The 17,870-nt window shown below is 44.1% G+C and overlaps 2 protein-coding genes and 1 long non-coding RNA gene across 4 annotated transcripts in view; all 3 read left to right on the plus strand.

Annotated features, from left to right (window-relative positions):
* Positions 1-1,555: 1,555 nt before the first annotated feature.
* On the plus strand, positions 1,556-15,465 carry LOC135253021 (MAU2 chromatid cohesion factor homolog). The gene is made up of 19 exons (XM_064331779.1): positions 1,556-1,855; positions 2,478-2,495; positions 2,837-2,902; positions 3,241-3,336; positions 3,586-3,680; positions 3,862-3,889; positions 4,187-4,342; positions 5,195-5,341; positions 6,133-6,223; positions 6,351-6,454; positions 6,666-6,743; positions 8,149-8,214; positions 8,365-8,448; positions 8,711-8,760; positions 9,357-9,434; positions 10,000-10,111; positions 10,803-10,893; positions 11,508-11,635; positions 12,998-15,465. Exons 1-19 carry the CDS (start codon positions 1,622-1,624, stop codon positions 13,070-13,072), a joined length of 1,797 nt encoding a protein of 598 aa, XP_064187849.1. The 5' UTR covers positions 1,556-1,621; the 3' UTR covers positions 13,073-15,465.
* On the plus strand, positions 11,642-12,235 carry LOC135253022 (uncharacterized). Its single transcript, XR_010329517.1, has 2 exons — positions 11,642-11,806; positions 11,996-12,235. It is a non-coding gene; the product is annotated as an uncharacterized LOC135253022 (long non-coding RNA).
* Positions 15,466-16,294: 829 nt separating the features above from the next.
* gatad2ab (GATA zinc finger domain containing 2Ab) overlaps positions 16,295-17,870 on the plus strand; it is a 48,164-nt gene continuing 46,588 nt past the window's right edge. The window contains exon 1 of one of the 2 annotated variants that reach the window (XM_064331776.1): positions 16,295-16,512. The gene's annotated coding sequence lies outside the window, so the exon portion shown is untranslated. The other variant, XM_064331774.1, reaches the window with a different exon arrangement.

A 17,870-nucleotide genomic window follows, 5' to 3' on the forward strand; every position in this document is an offset into this window, starting at 1 on the left:
CTAGGGAAGTTGACGTTGCATTGCCTGACAGGCATCTGGTGCTCCGGAGCGTCTACTGAATGCCTCTGCATACCGTATGCTTGTCCATTGCTGCGCCTTCATTAGTTTGGAGTGAAAGCAAGGTCGCAATTCACTATGTAAAAAATAAATAAATATATAATCACCGTGGAAGGCCTGAATAATGGCCTTGATGACAGAGAGATACTTTATATCCCACCCACACGCATACACTAGGGATTTTTAGAATGTGTTTGGGAGAGGATGTGATGGGTTCAACACCCCTCTTCTCGACTGATAGTACTTGCCCCACAGAAGCATACAGCCGCAGTGAAGGTCAATCTACGGGAGACGAGGCTGTCCGGCTTCCAGAAAAATCACTCGCGCTCTTCTTGAGACGACTCAGCAACTTGCAGCCAGATACGAGCCTTGCCAACGCGCCACTCCGACTGTAACTGCCAGTGGAGATAAGCTGGTTTTCACCCATGTAAAAAATCTGCCACATCCAAGGTGTGCAGTGAAAAAGGAGCGCTGGCCTTCATAAATTCCCCGATAAGATGTGCCGGGGAAAACATGTGCAGATAGCGCTTTGTGAACGCGCTGAGAATGACAAGAGGCCCAATGGTGATAAAGAGACAGACCGTGTCGCTTGGGGCACAACTTTCACGCGGCTGTTCCATTATGACGGCGGTTAACTTTGGCTCTGCTGTCTACTGTCCTCCGTGGGTGCTGTGGGATTTGTGCCACCAACCTCTGGCTCTGAGCAGTGATGGGAAATTAAATGAGCCCCTGCTGTCTTAAAAGAAAATGTGTTCTTCCCTATTGTTACACAGTCTATGGTTCTTCCACACTGGTATAAAACACAGCCCCAGTTGAAGATGATAATCCCTGTTTCTCCAAATTCAAAATCCAGGTTTGCAATTACCCATACGAATCTGAATTAATTGTTATTAGAAGGATATTGTATGCACCATTGATGGCAATGCATCACCTTCCAGAAGCACAAACAGGTAAAATAATACTGACGAACAGTCAAGACGTCAAATAAATGTGCATTTTTAACGAAATGCTTAAAAAGAGCAGTGTGCTTTTGATGCGCAATCTATGAAGCAGAATAAGCGGCATTGGTGGCCAGCCTAACTGCAGTCACATCAGTGGTCTCTAAAATGGATGAAAACGTCCAGTAATATTTCTGCCTTTTAATTATTTAATTCATATTTTTGCCCGTTGTGCCCTTGAGCAAGATGCTTAATCAACTGCTTATAGTACGTAGACATCTCTCGAATCATAAAACACGTATTGGTATCCCCCTCTCAGCTCTCACAGCATAAAACGTTGGCTACTTGTCGACGCGTCTCAAAAGATTACTACAGCATGGCTAACATTTTAAACGACTTGTGCATGCCTTTTATACGAATTAAATTTATTTATTTATATATACATATATATATTGATAATGCAACTTTTCTAACAACTCAGACAAACTAGCATGTTTTTATTTAATTCTAAAATACATCTCCCGAAAACCCATTCGGTTCGCATCGCCAGTAAGGTTCTCGTGGTACTCGCTGAAATCACGCGGGGATGGAGAAGGCCCGTGCTTGTTGTTGTTGTTGTCGGCAAAATGGCGTCTGGCAGTGAGGCCCCAGAATCTTGGTACCTCGCCTTGCTTGGATTCGCAGAGCATTTCCGTACTTCAAGTCCTCCTAAGATTCGTCTTTGCGTCCATTGTCTTCAGGCCGTTTTTCAGTTCAAGCCCCCGCAAAGGGTTGAAGCGCGAACTCACCTTCAGCTCGGCTCGGTGCTTTATCATCACACCAAGAACAGCGAACTCGCCAGGACCCACCTGGAGAAAGCGGTGAGGGATAATCAGGGAAAGGCCGGGGATGTGAGCCAGTGGCGGGGGTATGAGAAGGCCGCGTCGGTGATGTGCATTGAGAAAAGAGAAGCGTGTCGTGTAGAAGTCTATACAGCAGATACAGTTAATTTGTTAAAATATTACATAAGTCAGGCCGATATGTCACGCAGAACTTTAATGTCAATTTAGTGTGTTTTGTGATATTTTCAACACAAGAAGCAGTTAGCGTGCTAACGTATACTTCAGTGCCAACTGGAGCTTGTCGGTTTCATTTGAAATGTATTTCTGGTTAGGTGACTTTATAATAATTTGGCTAGCTAAACGAATACGCTTCCGTGGTTGGTACGATACTAGGTAGGTAGCTACAGTACTGACTGCCTGGCATCTGGCGCTCATAGCTAAACATGCTACTTGCGTTGCACAGTCAAATTTTTCGATACATACGTTTGCTTTTAGCATTGGTTGGTAAGACATGAAAGGAATCCTTGCCTGCGTGACAAACTGAATTTTGTTTGAGCATTAGCTCTTCGGTACTACTGTAACAACTTCGTTCTGTGTTCTAGCTACTGCACGTTATTTGGACTGTTTTGTCAGTAATAATTATGTGTTCTTTCTTCCACAGTGGTTCATTTCACAACAAATATCCTTTTTCGGAATAGCCATTGCTACAAATATTCATGCATGTTATATTTGACTGATACGTTTCCATGCATCTTGTCTTTCGTATATTTATTCCATATTATTTAATATTCCGCACCTTTACATGGGATATTCTTTCCGATACATGTCGTATATATAACTACTGGCAGTTAGCAGGGTCATTACTGCAAACGTATGGGCCGTGTATGTCTCTCTACAGTAAGGACAAGCTTTTAAAGTATAGTTCTGTGGGTAAAGACAGTGGTCCATAGTTACTGCTGATTTATATGCTGCAATATTAATTCTACATGAACCCGGTTATTTCCTTTACAAAGTATCTAGGTCCCTCAGTTTGAAGATGTTAAATTTGAAGCTGCAAGTCTGCTTTCAGAACTCTATTGCCAACAGGTAAATGTTATTGACTTGTTGTGTATCAAATATTGGAATTATACTGACTTTTAAATTTGTTTTGTGCATTGCTGCTGTGAAATCAGAAGTAGGCTTTGTCGTGTGTTTTTTTAAAGAAAATCTTGTAACTGAATTGTTGGTGCTTTATGCTGAACTTTGCATGTTGGCAGTGGAGAACAATGTATTCTGACACGGGATGAGAAAAAATCAACACTGTATTAGCCTATGATATTTAAGTGCTATAGTGTATTTGTGATAAGTACACGTACATTATACATGTTGATTGTATGTGCTTGTGGTTTGGGCAGTGCCAGAGTTAAATGTGTTGTTGTTTTCAGAATTTGGTGGATTCTGCGAAGCCCTTACTGCGCAAGGCCATCCAGATCTCACAGCAGACTCCCTACTGGCACTGCCGGCTGCTCTTTCAGCTTGCGGTAAATCGCCGACCGCCGCCATTTAGCAGGCAATAGGCCTGCCTGCAATATTGAAATATAATGTATGCAGTGCAGTTTGGTAAAGCAGGCTCCTCTAAGGACGGAAATATTCTCCAATTAACTACCTGCTTGTGAGGCTGGAGGGATTCAGTCTTGGTTAGGGCGTAGAGAGATAAAACTTCTACGGGGTAAAAAATTTGATGATGAAAGTATTCTGTGCCTTATGTGTTTGTTTTTTTTTTTTTTTAGCAACTGCACACCTTGGAAAAGGACCTGGTGTCGGCATGTGACCTTCTGGGAGTGGGTGCTGAGTATGCAAGGGTCGTGGGCTCTGAATACACCAGGTACTGCAACCATGTGCACGACACTGATCAGGCAGCGCCCTGTAATATAGTATGTAGTCTTTTTATATGCACATCATGAGTCTAGCGTAGTGTAGGTACGTATACTGAAATAATTATGAAAGCTATAATAGGTCTGTAATGGTTTTACCTGAATATTGCTAATGTGCTTTCTCTTTTTCAGAGCCCTGTTTCTATTGAGTAAAGGAATGGTAAGTCTTCTGAGCAGCTAAATACTCATACTTGATGTACCTGTTTACTTTAATCTGCTGTTCACTTCCTGCCTACATAGAATTATTAGTGCCTTTTAGAAGCTCTTAGCCTTTTGGAAAGGAGAGCTGTTTAGATGAAACACTGCAATTTGCACTAATAATTAAGCTTGCTGTGTACCTTAGTTTAAGCATGCGTCTTAAACTGCGTTATCTACAATTACCATTTATGATTTGTGATTGTCCCCAGTGTCCAGCTGTAGCAGTTACGTGTTTCCTTGCTCTCGTCCGCTTCCTTAGCTGCTGTTAATGGAGCGAAAGCTCCAGGAGGTGCATCCCCTGCTGACTCTCTGTGGGCAGATCGTGGAGAACTGGCAGGGAAACCCCATTCAGAAAGAGTCTCTGAGGGTCTTCTTCCTGGTGCTGCAGGTCACACACTACCTGGATGCAGGGCAGGTAAGGAGCCGCCCTTTAGTCTAGCTTTCGATGGGTTAGACCAGCTGCCAGCGCTGAGAGGTTTAGCATGGATACCACTTAATGGGAAGAACTGAGAACAAACACGGGACATGGATGCAGATTCACTTCTGAACTATTAAAGGGGCAGTTCACCCAAAAATAAAATAAATCTATCTATCCATCCAGATAGTTTCCTCTGAGATTTGGTGAGGTATTCGCTGTAGCTTACCCTGATACAATGGACCTTAACGATGCACAATGACGTCTGTAGATTTTTGTGAGTAACTGTGTCATTATATTTGGAAAGCGACATTGCTTTAGAGTTTTCGGAATGTAAATCTTTGGCGTTTTGAGCACCACAAACATTGGCTTTGTTGAGGTCCATTTTATTGGGGTGAGCTATAGCAGATATCTAGAAAACTCATTAAATCTCAGTGAGTCCATCTGAATGGATAGATAACCTTCCAAGTAAGTGGAAATATAGCTTTATTTTATTTTTGGCTGAATTGCCCCTTTAAGGCAAAAAAATGTGCTTTGCTTACATCTGATCTCCTAGCTGGCCAGATAGAACTGTCAGTGTAAGTCCTTTAGTTTTTTCATTGCAGTTTTTGGAAGCCTGCGTTTCATCTACCAGCGGTGCTTTTGCTGTGTTTTCATGTTTTATTCTCTGTGTTCCTGGTGCAATTTGATTTGAAAAAGTGGCATACAGATTTAATTTTCATCTGGATGCATGGCCAATGTAAAATGAATAGAAAAGTGCTCTAACACAAAACGTTAGCAGTTACAGAACAATTTAATGAACAGTACAAACAGTCCTCAGAAGTGCATTTTTTTGGCGGTTGTGTGTTTCAGGTGAAGAGCGTGAAGCCCTGCCTGAAGCAGCTGCAGCAGTGCATCCAGACCATCTCCACACTCCACGATGACGAGATCCTGCCCAGCAACCCCGCCGACCTGTTCCACTGGCTGCCCAAGGAGCACATGTGTGTGCTGGTGTACCTGGTGAGCTGTTCCTCCTGGCCCTGCTTTCATCAGTGCCCTGAGCTGGGCAGGCTGCAGCCTCTTCCATGGGGACTGCTTACCCTGCAACTATAAGGGAGCTTTACTAGATCACTGCTACGCAGTTTTACAAGTCACTAACTCACCTGAAAGTACCATCCCATTCTCTGAATCCACCACATCCATGGATAGACAAGAGTTCAAAAAGGGGCTGCTTGGTGTCTCACCCTGTTAAGACCCTGTTGCCTTACACGGATAGGCTGCGCTGTCTGGTATCAAATCCGGACCGTGCCAGCGCTGACTTACCGGCAGCCGCCGCAGGGCCACGCTCAGTAGGATCTGGTGTCACCCAACGGGGAGGTCATCAGCTGGCCAGGATGACTGGGTCTCGTCGCACGCCAGCGCCCCCTGCTGGCTGCTGGAGCGCCCGGGTGTTTGCCTGTCAGGCTGCGCGTGAAGTGTCTCTGTGACTCATGCGAAGCCCCGCTTGCTGAGTGCGGTGTGAGGAGAAGCGGTGGCTGACGCCGCACGCTTCAGAGGCGAGCGCTGGCTCGTCTGTCAACCGCCGACAGCCGAGTGTGATGAGGGCTGCAGCGTGAGCATGACTGGGGGGGAAAAGAAGAGGCCAAAAGACCTAAAGATGTAAATAGTTTATTTAGAAGGACCTTTATTGTGAGGGAACATAACTGTGTCCATCTGAGTTATTATAAGGAACAGTACCGGACCAACAGCACTAAGTATAAATATATAGAACACTTCAAAAAAAATTTAAGTTCTCTTTTTGTGATTTGCAGGTGACAGTAATGCACTCCATGCAGGCGGGCTACTTGGAGAAGGCACAGAAGTACACAGATAAAGCACTCATGCAGTTAGAAAAACTAAAAAGTGAGTAAAGTCTGCTCTGCATTCCCATGGCAGTCATGGGACGCTCTTTGGCTGTGGAACTGAAGGTAATTTCTCCACGTTTGCGTCAGATTTAATTTGCCCTGTTGTCCGTTCCCTTGGTCTTCAGTGCTGGACTGCAGCCCCATTCTGTCCTCCTTCCAAGTCATACTACTGGAGCACATCATCATGTGTCGGCTAGTCACTGGCCACAAGGCAACAGCATTACAAGAGGTAACGCTATTTCATTGTCCTGCTGAATTTATGTGCCGACAGTTGGATTATAAGTCCACACTGAGTAAGCCCCACAGTTGCCCGCTGCAGATTGTGCTTTGTATTAAAAATGTAGTTATATGTTGCTTAAAGCTGGTATGAAATATGATTTCAATACAAAGCACTAAGGTGTGAGTCTGAGTGAACTGTAAGGTTTTTTCTCTGTCCGCAGATCTCCCAGGTTTGTCAGCTGTGCCAGCAGTCCCCCAGGTTATTCTCCAATCACGCTGCTCAGCTTCACACTTTACTAGTGAGTATGCTCTTGCTCTCAGATAACCCTGAACGGTTCTGCTGTAGAGGTAACGGGAAATGTGTCCCCGCTCTACCTGTACCCTGTAGGGAACGGCACACTCCTGAGTAAATGTCCCTGTAGGTAACAGTACACTCCTGAGTAAATGTCCCTGTAGGTAACAGTACACTCCTGAGTAAATGTCCCTGTAGGTAACAGTACACTCCTGAGTAAATGTCCCTGTAGGTAACAGTACACTCCTGAGTAAATGTCCCTGTAGGTAACAGTACACTCCTGAGTAAATGTCCCTGTAGGTAACAGTACACTCCTGAGTAAATGTCCCTGTAGGTAACAGTACACTCCTGAGTAAATGTCCCTGTAGGTACAGTACACTCCTGAGTAAATGTCCCTGTAGGTAACAGTACACTCCTGAGTAAATGTCCCTGTAGGTAACAGTACACTCCTGAGTAAATGTCCCTGTAGGTAACAGTACACTCCTGAGTAAATGTCCCTGTAGGTAACAGTACACTCCTGAGTAAAGTGTCCCTGTAGGTAACAGTACACTCCTGAGTAAATGTCCCTGTAGGTAACAGTACACTCCTGAGTAAATGTCCCTGTAGGTAACAGTACACTCCTGAGTAAATGTCCCTGTAGGTAACAGTACACTCCTGAGTAAATGTCCCTGTAGGTAACAGTACACTCCTGAGTAAATGTCCCTGTAGGTAACAGTACACTCCTGAGTAAATGTCCCTGTAGGTAACAGTACACTCCTGAGTAAATGTCCCTGTAGGTAACAGTACACTCCTGAGTAAATGTCCCTGTAGGTAACAGTACACTCCTGAGTAAATGTCCCTGTAGGTAACAGTACACTCCTGAGTAAATGTCCCTGTAGGTAACAGTACACTCCTGCGTAAATGTCCCTGTAGGTAACAGTACACTCCTGAGTAAATGTCCCTGTAGGTAACAGTACACTCCTGAGTAAATGTCCCTGTAAGTAACAGTACACTCCTGAGTAAATGTCCCTCTAAGTAACAGTACACTCCTGAGTAAATGTCCCTGTAAGTAACAGTACACTCTTAAGTAAATGTTCCTGTAGGTAACAGTACACTCCTGAGTAAATGTCCCTCTAAGTAACAGTACACTCCTGCGTAAATGTCCCTGTAAGTAACAGTACACTCTTAAGTAAATGTTCCTGTAGGTAACAGTACACTCCTGAGTAAATGTCCCTCTAAGTAACAGTACACTCCTGAGTAAATGTCCCTGTAAGTAACAGTACACTCTTAAGTAAATGTTCCTGTAGGTAACAGTACACTCCTGAGTAAATGTCCCTGTAAGTAACAGTACACTCCTGAGTAAATGTCCCTGTAAGTAACAGTACACTCCTGAGTAATGTTCTGGTAACTTGGCCCTGTGTTATATTTTTCAGGGTCTGTACTGCATCTCTGTGAACTGCATGGACAATGCAGAGGCGCAGTTCACTACAGCACTGCGGGTGAGTCTGGCACACGGCGGTGTTTCAGCTTGTGCTTTGGAGCGGGTGTGTGCGGATGGTTTGGAGTGGGTGTGTGTGGAGGGTTCGGAGCCGGTGGGTGTGTGCAGAGGGTTTGGAGCGGGTGCCTAACTGTCTGTCCCTGTGGCACAGATGACCACACACCAGGAGCTTTGGACCTTCATCGTGACCAACCTGGCCAGCGTTTATATCAGGGAGGGGAACAGACACCAGGAGGTCAGCACAAACTCTCGCAACCACATCCCACCTCAACAGAATGTGTGTTTTATATTCAGGCAGTGCAGCTGTGCTTAGATTGTGACGCCACAGCCAAAACAGGGCCAAATTATAGCAACATTGTCTCTGATTACAGCAACTTGGTCACTAATTCAGTGCCATTTGTTAAATATTATTGGTAGATTATGTGCTGGATTAGTTGCGAGGAATCCACCTATGTTGATGGCTCAGCTTGTTTTGTCCTGATGTTTTTGTTTTGAAGCTGTACAGCCTGTTGGAGAGGATAAATCCAGATCATAACTTCCCTGTAAGGTAAGAACATTTCTTAGTTTCTTAGGTTTAATGAACAATGCCCAAATTACAGGAGAGACACGAAGGTCTTGGAAATTTACCTTTGGGCGGGCAGGGTGGTTAATCATGCTAGTGCTAGTACGTTTTTTGAGTGCAATTGTGATACCGTCATCACTGTGTCTGTTTGTGCTGTTTCTCCCAGTTCTGTCTGTCTGTGCTGTCTCTCCCAGCTCTTACTGTCTGTCTGTGCTGTCTCTCCCAGCTCTGACTGTCTGTCTGTGCTGTCTCTCCCAGCTCACACTGTCTGTCTGTGCTGTCTCTCCCAGCTCTGACTCTGTCTGTCTGTGCTGTCTCTCCCAACTCTGACGGTCTGTCTGTGCTGTCTCTCCCAGCTCTGACTGTCTGTGCTGTCTCTCCCAGCTCTGACTGTCTACCTGTGCTGTCTTCTCCCAGCTCACACTGTCTGTCTGTGCTGTCTCTCTCAGCTCTGACTGTCTGTCTGTGCTGTCTCTCTCAGCTCACACTGTCTGTCCGTCTGTGCTGTCTCTCTCAGCTCACACTGACTGTCTGTGCTGTCTCTCTCAGCTCACACTGACTGTCTGTGCTGTCTCTCCCAGCTCCCACTGTCTGCGGGCGGCAGCCTTCTACATCCGGGGACTCCTGTCTTTCTTCCAAGGGCGTTACAATGAGGCTAAGTGAGTATTTCTCTGTGTGTGCTTCACAGAGTGCCATGAATAGCTACTGGACTCTGGGGAAATGCAAAGCAGACACACCGTAGTAGGTGTCCCTGTTTTCAGTGTCTTCACATGACTGTTGATTATGTAAATAGCTTGCGAGGTAGCCTTTGTTTCTGGAAACATGCCTTTTGCTCAACCACCCTACGTCATGTTGAGCATTCCTGTTTACAGCAAGCAATCTTGAACAAGTGCTGAGCTCTATGTATCATTTCTTCAATCAAAAGAGAAAATAAAAATGTGGTCTGTTTGCGCTAGTATTTTTTTCATTTTCTGGGGCCATTGCTGAGCTTTTCTTTTGTGGACAAACTTGTACACATATTGTTCAGATTTTTTTTTTTTTTTCAAGGGTTTGTATTCTTAAGAGGCGAGTGTTTTACTGGGACTGTGTGTAGTTCTACTGCGCTTGTACTTGTTTTATGGCAGAGACGAGCCACAAAGGCCAGACTGGCAGTTTGTGACATCATAATTGTGTGCATAGCCATTTCCCTGTAACTTCACTGGAATGCCCCCCCCCCCATTCCAGGCGTTTCTTGCGAGAGACTCTGAAGATGTCCAATGCTGAGGATCTGAATCGACTAACGGCCTGTTCCCTGGTTTTGCTTGGCCATATCTTCTACGTGCTGGGAAACCATCGGGTATGGACGTGGCCATTGGCTGGATCTGCGCACAGGCAGACCAGTACCTCATTTCCTGTTTGTCCAACCTTGGTCCTGTGTGTGCTTGTTTTCACAAGATCAGTTAATTTGGTTTAATGTAGCTATAGCATTGGTAAATAAGCATTTGAGTTATTTTTGCAGCTAAGAAAAGTTACAGTAAAAGCTTGTTTTTGCTTAAGCTTGCTTAATTTCATTAATACTTTCAACATATTTTGTGATTATGTGTCGATTGATTGAAATTAATTAGACGTTTAATTATAACAGGTAATGTATATGATTTACTTCACTGCATTTTGTGACAGCAAAAAAGTTATCAGTGAGTTACCTTTGAGCAGATAATTGTCAGGAGGTTGGAAAATCTGTGTACAACATGCACTGGCTGCTTGATCAGATCCGATTAATTGATTTCAGACTTAATGAAAACTAGCTTGCAACTAGCTAACTTGCAATAGAACCCAAGGACTAGAATTTCACAATATTGACCCATGTTAATCGCTGTTTAAGGAGCTTGTTTTTGTTGTTTGTTTAGATTTTCCATTGCCTGTTTATTTCTAATTCCTTGAGATTTCTAGAATTTATCCAGCCACATAACTGTTGAGAATTGTTTATGCCTTCGTGTATAGTAGCATGTATCTGTTTGTTGTTGACTTGAAGTGATTGTTTTCTCTAGGAGAGCAACAACATGGTGGTCCCAGCCATGCAGCTGGCCAGCAAGATCCCCGACATGTCTGTCCAGCTGTGGTCCTCTGCTCTGCTGAAGGGTAAATCATCAGGCATTTAGCACAGCTTTTACATCCATTTATACAGCTGGGTGAATACTGGCAGGTTAAGTACCCTGCTCAAGGGTACAGTGGTACCCAGGAATCTAACGTGTGACCTTTAAGTTACAAGACCAGTTGCTTACCATTGTATTGCACTGCCACCCATCTCTGCCAGTCCGCTGTCCTGCACTGAATGGTAACAATGGTATTTAGGAATGCTAAATTAGCTTTTGTGCTAGCTTGAGTTCTTCCGTATTAAAAAAAGAATGCATGCTGAAAGAATGCATTTGCGGTGGGTGGAGACAATGAAGGGCAGGAATGAGGGTGTATGCCAGTGGACTTTGTAAGTATAATAAGTCTCATTGTTTCTGATGAATGGCACAGAACTTGGTTGCTTTATTTTTTGTTTCCAACAGACTGAATCTATTTGAATAGATTTGCCTGCCTTCAGAATTTAACTGTAGTCCTTCTTGCCCACAGTGAAGCTGGTAGTGGGTTGGGTGAATATTTAGCTCGTTTATCAAACCTCAGGACCTGAAGTGCGTAGCCGGTTTGCCCTGGGGTTGGGGAGTCATGCAAATGCCTTTAACGTGTGCGTTGCTCCGCTGTGTCAGATTTGAACAAGGCCTGCGGGAACACGATGGACGCGCACGAGGCGGCGCAGATGCACCAGAACTTCTCCCAGCAGCTCCTCCAGGACCACATCGCCGCCTGCAGCCTACCGGAGCACAACCTCATCAGCGTGAGAACCGCGTTCGCATTCAGCCGTTCAGCTGCCGCGCTCGCATTCAGCCGTTCAGCTGCCGCGCTCGCATTCAGCCGTTCAGCTGCCGCGCTCGCATTCAGCCGTTCAGCTGCCGCGCTCGCATTCAGCCGTTCAGCTGCCGCGCTCACATTCAGCCGTTCAGCTGCCGTGCTCACATTCAGCCGTTCAGCTGCCGAGCTCAGTTCAGCCGTCAGCTGCAGCTCACTTTCAGCCGTTCAGCTGCGACTCAGTTAGCTGCCTGCCGTGCCCATTCAGCCGTTCAGCTGCCGAGCTCACATTCAGCCGTTCAGCTGCCGAGCTCACATTCAGCCGTTCAGCTGCCATGCTCGCATTCAGCCGTTCGCATTCAGCCGTTCAGCTGCCGCGCTCACATTCAGCTGTTCAGCTGCCGCGCTCGCATTCAGCTGCCGCGGTCGAGCACAGTCACCGGGAAATCAACAATAGAACCCCATTTAAAAAGCGAACACATCAACGATAAACGAGTGAACGTGAAGGAGACATAGAAGCACATTGGAAAAACCGTAATTGTGCCGACCATGAGAATACAAATTAACTAGCAGTGCTATCAATTTGGTTTGGGGGGGCCATAACCTGACATATGAAACATTCACTTGGAAGAGGTGAGGTAGACAGGCTTTAACGTATTATTTATTTAGGCCCGTGGGTTTCTTTTCTAACAGAGCTGAATCAGGGACAGGTCTTTGACCGTTGCTGTTTGTACACACTTAGTACAGTGGTAACCAACCCTGTTCCTGGAGATCTGCTGTTCTGTAGGTTTTCATTTCAAACCTAATTTGCCAGATCTGACTCTACTAATTTGGCAGCTCAACAAGATCTCTAGCTGTTGAATGAGGTGTGCTTTATTAAGGTTGGAATGAAAACAAACAGAACAGTAGATCTCCGAGAACAGGGTTGGTTACCTGAATGTTACACGTCAGGTTATGGCCCATGTTTTATGTGATTGATTTTATTACCAAACTGATGCCACTGTTAGTTGATTAATATTTTTATGGTCGGCACAGTTATGGTTTTTCCAATGTGTTTACATGTCTCCTTCGCGTTCAGGCATTTGTCCTTCTTTTGCTCACTTATTAAATTGGGTTTCATCTGTATTTATCAACTAATAATCTTTCTGCATTTGTTCTTACTAGTTTGAAATATTTCTTAATTACTTTTTTCTTTGTACTGGTAATTAACATTTTATTTTTATTGTAGAGATAAAGGTAAAGAACTAGCTATGAGAAGCTGAATTCTAATGAATGTGTATGAGTGAGTGAGTGAGTGTAAATCAGACAACCTAATGTTTGTTTTTTGTTTTATCCTTGTGTGGTGCTTCAGTGGACTGATGGCCCTCCCCCAGTGCAGTTCCAGGCCCAGAATGGCCCCACCACCAGTCTGGCCAGCCTACTGTGAGCCCAGCAGACCCCACCAGCCTGCTATGAGCCCAGCAGACCCCACCAGCCTGGCCAGCCTGCTATGAGCCCAGCAGACCCCACCAGCCTGCTATGAGCCCAGCAGACCCCACCAGCCTGGCCAGCCTGCTATGAGCCCAGCAGACCCCACCAGCCTGGCCAGCCTGCTATGAGCTCAGCAGACCCCACCAGCCTGGCCGGCCTGCTATGAGCCCAGCAGACCCCACCAGCCTGGCCAGCCTGCTATGAGCCCAGCAGACCCCACCAGCCTGGCCAGCCTGCTATGAGCCCAGCAGACCCCACCAGCCTGCTATGAGCCCAGCAGACCCCACCAGCCTGCTATGAGCCCAGCAGACCCCACCAGCCTGGCCAGCCTGCTATGAGCCCAGCAGACCCCACCAGCCTGCTATGAGCCCAGCAGACCCCACCAGCCTGCTATGAGCCCAGCAGACCCCACCAGCCAGGCCGGCCTACTGCGAGCTCAGCCTGGGACACACACAGAAGGGCTCTACACCGCCTCTGGCCTCAGTTTTATATGGAATACTTTCAATATTAACTTATGTTTCTTCTCATGGTGTGAAAATAAAGGGGGTGGGGTTGTGGGAATTTCTAGTTAATTTTTTTTTAACCTGGTATGCAAAGCGTCTTTTTATCCGGGATACAGTCTCAGTGAACACTGAAGGGAAAAGAGAGCCGGACAAGGGAGGAGGTGTGGACCGACCGACTGGCCGACAGACGGAAAGTGGTGGAGACGGAGAGTTTGACTCGCCCCACCCCTGCAGGCAAGGACAGCGTGCGGCACGGCCCAGACTCCACCGTGTGGAGGCGGCGGCGGGGCATGGCTTCCCGGCGTATGAGGACAAAAGCATCCCGTGAAGGAGAAAAGGAGGCTTGCCACTGAGGAGGTTTCCAGCTCTACCTCAGGTTCCCCAGGAGGGTTTAGAAGTATCTGCTAAAGCCACGAAACGGAAAAGGACCAGGACCTGGGAATGCCGTCTGATGACTCTCATGACACGTGCTGAACTGTGCATTGATCTCCAGTTTTCTGGGACAGGAGGAGGAAAGTATAAAAATATGAGTTTTTAATATCACTGAAACCAATTGAGTTTCACACTATAACAAACCAATTTTTACCTAATTTTGTATGCAGATACAGCAGATACAGTGGCGGTGTATATTTCAACCTGACCATGCTAATGTAGGGGCTGGTTTACTAATAGTAGTGGGGGGAGGGGGGGGGGATTATTGAAAACATATCTGTTATATAATTAATTTATTTACTTTTTGAACAGTGGAAAACTCTTTTATAGTGTGTTATATACCTTGTGTGACTGCAAATATGTTTGCAGGTGCATGAAAATAATTTGTCATTTCTTAAAGGTTATTGCTTCTTTAACTTCACAGCATTGCAAAAACTACTAGTTAATTAAATTCCTATCACAACTTGTTCAAGGTTGAGAAATAACTGGCTTGGGTGTCATGGCATGGAGTGTATTATATGCGACATTAGGGATCACACTTGTCTATCTGAGCGATTGTAAAACATTTAAGTTTGCAACAACAAAAAAATATGACAGTGATCATATATGAGCCCCGAAATGTATGGTTTTCTACATAAATAGGGAGCAATAAGTCAAAGCAAACTTCAGTCAACATAAGTGCAGTCCCTTAATCTGCCAACAGATGTCCCTGTTGAGCAGGATTGGAAGAAATTGCTTGACAGTTTTTTTTGTAATTATTTAACGCTCAGCAAGATTGTTTTTAAAAATATTGGTAGGATTATTTTCCTGTCACATACGTAATAAACTTTTTCAGAATATAGACCTCTCCCTTTTCCTCCTATTCTTCTCTGAAATAGTTTTTTTTGGTAATGTGTGTAACAATGCAGGTTTATTATGGCTGAACAGATCTTGGAGATTTATACAGCTGCGTTTCTGGGCATTTACACATTTGGCCGCCTTCATCGTTTAAAAAAAAAAAATCATTTATTAGATTTTGTAAAGTTTTTACAATTGTATACCACATTTAATATTATATTAATCATTTTGTTTCCAAACTTAATGTTTAGTTTATATAAATTCTTGCAAAGTTTGTCATTGTGTACAAGCTTAGTTTTTTTAAATCATTTCATCACTTCTGACAAGCCTTTGTTGGACTAACATTTGTTATGGTGAACAAACGCGTTTTTAAGTGTTGTCAGGTGTACAGTGTATTTTTAATTGTCCCATTGTAAATGGCAAATATTGCAATGGCAGCAATTCAATTCCTTTGTCTGCATTCTTATAAAGGCACACCAAAACCTGGTTTACCCACATTCAAATGTCTGTGTTTTTGAATACTGGTATTTTTCCCAAAATATTGGAATTTTAAAATAAACTGTAAAAACTGTCTGTATATGCTTGTACATTTTACTTTTCCATCTCGGGGTGACTTTCAGGAAAGTAAAAGAGGGACCTTGCTTGCTTCTGTAGAATTTATATATAAGAACAACCTGCAGGCAACTATGCAAAGTCATAAGGCCTTGTAAGAATGTTACAATCAATACAAGCTTGTGAAAAATAGAGTGATTAAACATCAGACAAGAAATTCTATCAAAATATGAGATGTAAAGAACTAACAAACTGTCGTTCGGTATATATTTGGCATATGATACACGAATGAACTGTTTTAATCTTCCAAAATACATTGTGTCTAATTTCCTGAATATCACATTTACATGTATGCATCATAACCTTACATCTACATTATTTGCACACAATTTTAATATCCACTGCCCCTGGGGATTATGACTGTATTCTAGGTGGTTAACATATCAGTTATTATATAACAATATACTCTGTTACATTGTACTCCACCCCAACCTAGCTAATCCCCCATTATGTCGCTTTATCATTACAGCCTGTCGCATTACTCGCCGTTGGTGTCGCTCACATCTTTCACAATCATGAAACAAAGTTATCTGTACGATACTTTTTGCTGTGTCATCACCGTTCATCGGCACATGTGTATGGATAAACCATAGGTCGATAAGTTATTATGCTAAATGGTCAGAACAACCTGGAGATATTTGAATTACACCACTGATAACAGCGCAGTCTGAATTCGCGTCATGATTGGCTAGTTGTGTGGACTGTCACAATGCTTTACTTTCATATGATTGGACGGAAATAGCTGTAGTGCTCTCATTCCTTGGTTTTTAGCGGTGTCAGTCATGGTGCTGTACACGGAAACACATGCATGGTTAAAATCTGCCTAGCAACCGTGATACCGGGATTATTTAAAATACAGTTCTCTGTGTTTGAGATATAGCTTTAAAAAGTGTAAAGTTTGTTTTTAATAATGTTTTTTTGTTTGGAAACATGCTTCAGTTTAACGTATTAGTTATCCCGGGCGGTTCTGGCCTCTTAAATTAATCTTGCTTGGGGATCGCCGAAACTCCCGGTGAGTTCCTGACCCCAGGCAGTCCAGTGGCATCGCTCGACCACGACACGTCCATAGCTATCTAACGTTCTAGCTGAGTTAACATCGCAAAGAGAACATCACAAGTCAGCCTACGCCGGACTGTACACTGTCCTTACCGAAAAAACACCGCATATTCACCAAGGTACAAGTTATTCTAATGTCTCTTGTATTATGAAAACTGAATTAAACTTTAAGTAAACTAGTCTAAGTTATCAAGTTAACGTTAACTAGGCTATAATCCATATCTTGCTATGACAGTGTTTGCTATCACCAGCATAGCTGTCGATAGCTAACTTTTGAGTATGTGTAACGGTCGGTGGCTGCTACCATTAGCATATCAGCTATTAGGCCACAGCTAGAAATTAGTTAGCTAGGTAGCTAAACAGTAGAACCAACCAAGTTTCAGACTTCGTTTGGAATACCTAGGTACCCACTAGTCCACTTACCCGATTCGCTTGTTAGCTGCTAACCTAACTATGTAGCTAACGTACTTTAAATATGTTATTTAATTTAAATGGATAACTAACTAACTAGCTAGCTAGCTAACCAGTTTAACAGACTGGATAGTCTGGTAGAATCCCATGTAGCCTACCAAATAGCTACTAGCCAGATAAAAAGGATTGGCGAGCTAGATAGCTAACGTTAGTTAATTATTCTATTAGCCAAAACGGCAATACAACACGCCTTTAACCGTACTCTAACAGTCAGCTAGCTATCAAGTTATGTTGCTGAGCAGAAAACTCACGTTTAGCAGCCTAATGCTGAGTATCTGGTGATACTGAATATTCGTTTGATGATGTAACGTTACCTGAATTAGCTAGCACGTAGCTGACTAGACAGATAGCGTGTAGCTCAGGGGTTGCCGACCTAATAATAGCCATATTTGTTCGAGTTCTGATGATGTCAGGTGGCATAACTGTTTTTTCCTGGGATGTGCATCCAATCATACAAAAAGACCTATGAACCTTAGCTAGGCTAACTAGTTCTCTAGGTAGCTGGATTTAGGTGGCCGATGTGCCAAGCGTCCTGTATTTTCAGACCTCACTACAGTGAACAGGCGCCCGGCTATTAAATTAGCTATTTAGCTAGCTAAGCAAGGTTGATATTAATCTCTCTGTCAAAATTGTATGGCAAAAAACAAACTGCATAGAAAATGGATAATCCTTCCAAATGACCTGGTATGATGTTATCCAGAGTTGGTGGTGATGCTATAAGTTACCTATTGAAAGTCAGTGGGCCTGCATCAGTTTGAGTTGGGATAGTCCCATATACACTACTTGGCCAAAAGTATGTGGACATCTGACATCCAGCATCGACAACCTCCACTCTTCTGGGAA

Source organism: Anguilla rostrata, chromosome 4, assembly GCF_018555375.3.
Source record: "Anguilla rostrata isolate EN2019 chromosome 4, ASM1855537v3, whole genome shotgun sequence".
NCBI lineage: Eukaryota > Metazoa > Chordata > Actinopteri > Anguilliformes > Anguillidae > Anguilla > Anguilla rostrata.

Bases quoted from the DNA above. Each gene is read 5' to 3' on its own strand.
- LOC135253021 (XM_064331779.1), top strand. From the start codon at position 1,622: ATGGCGTCTGGCAGTGAGGCCCCAGAATCTTGGTACCTCGCCTTGCTT. The intron at 6,744-8,148 runs GTGAGTATGCTC...TATATTTTTCAG, and splicing joins CTCAGCTTCACACTTTACTA to GGTCTGTACTGCATCTCTGT. The intron at 8,761-9,356 runs GTAAGAACATTT...TGTCTCTCCCAG, and splicing joins GATCATAACTTCCCTGTAAG to CTCCCACTGTCTGCGGGCGG.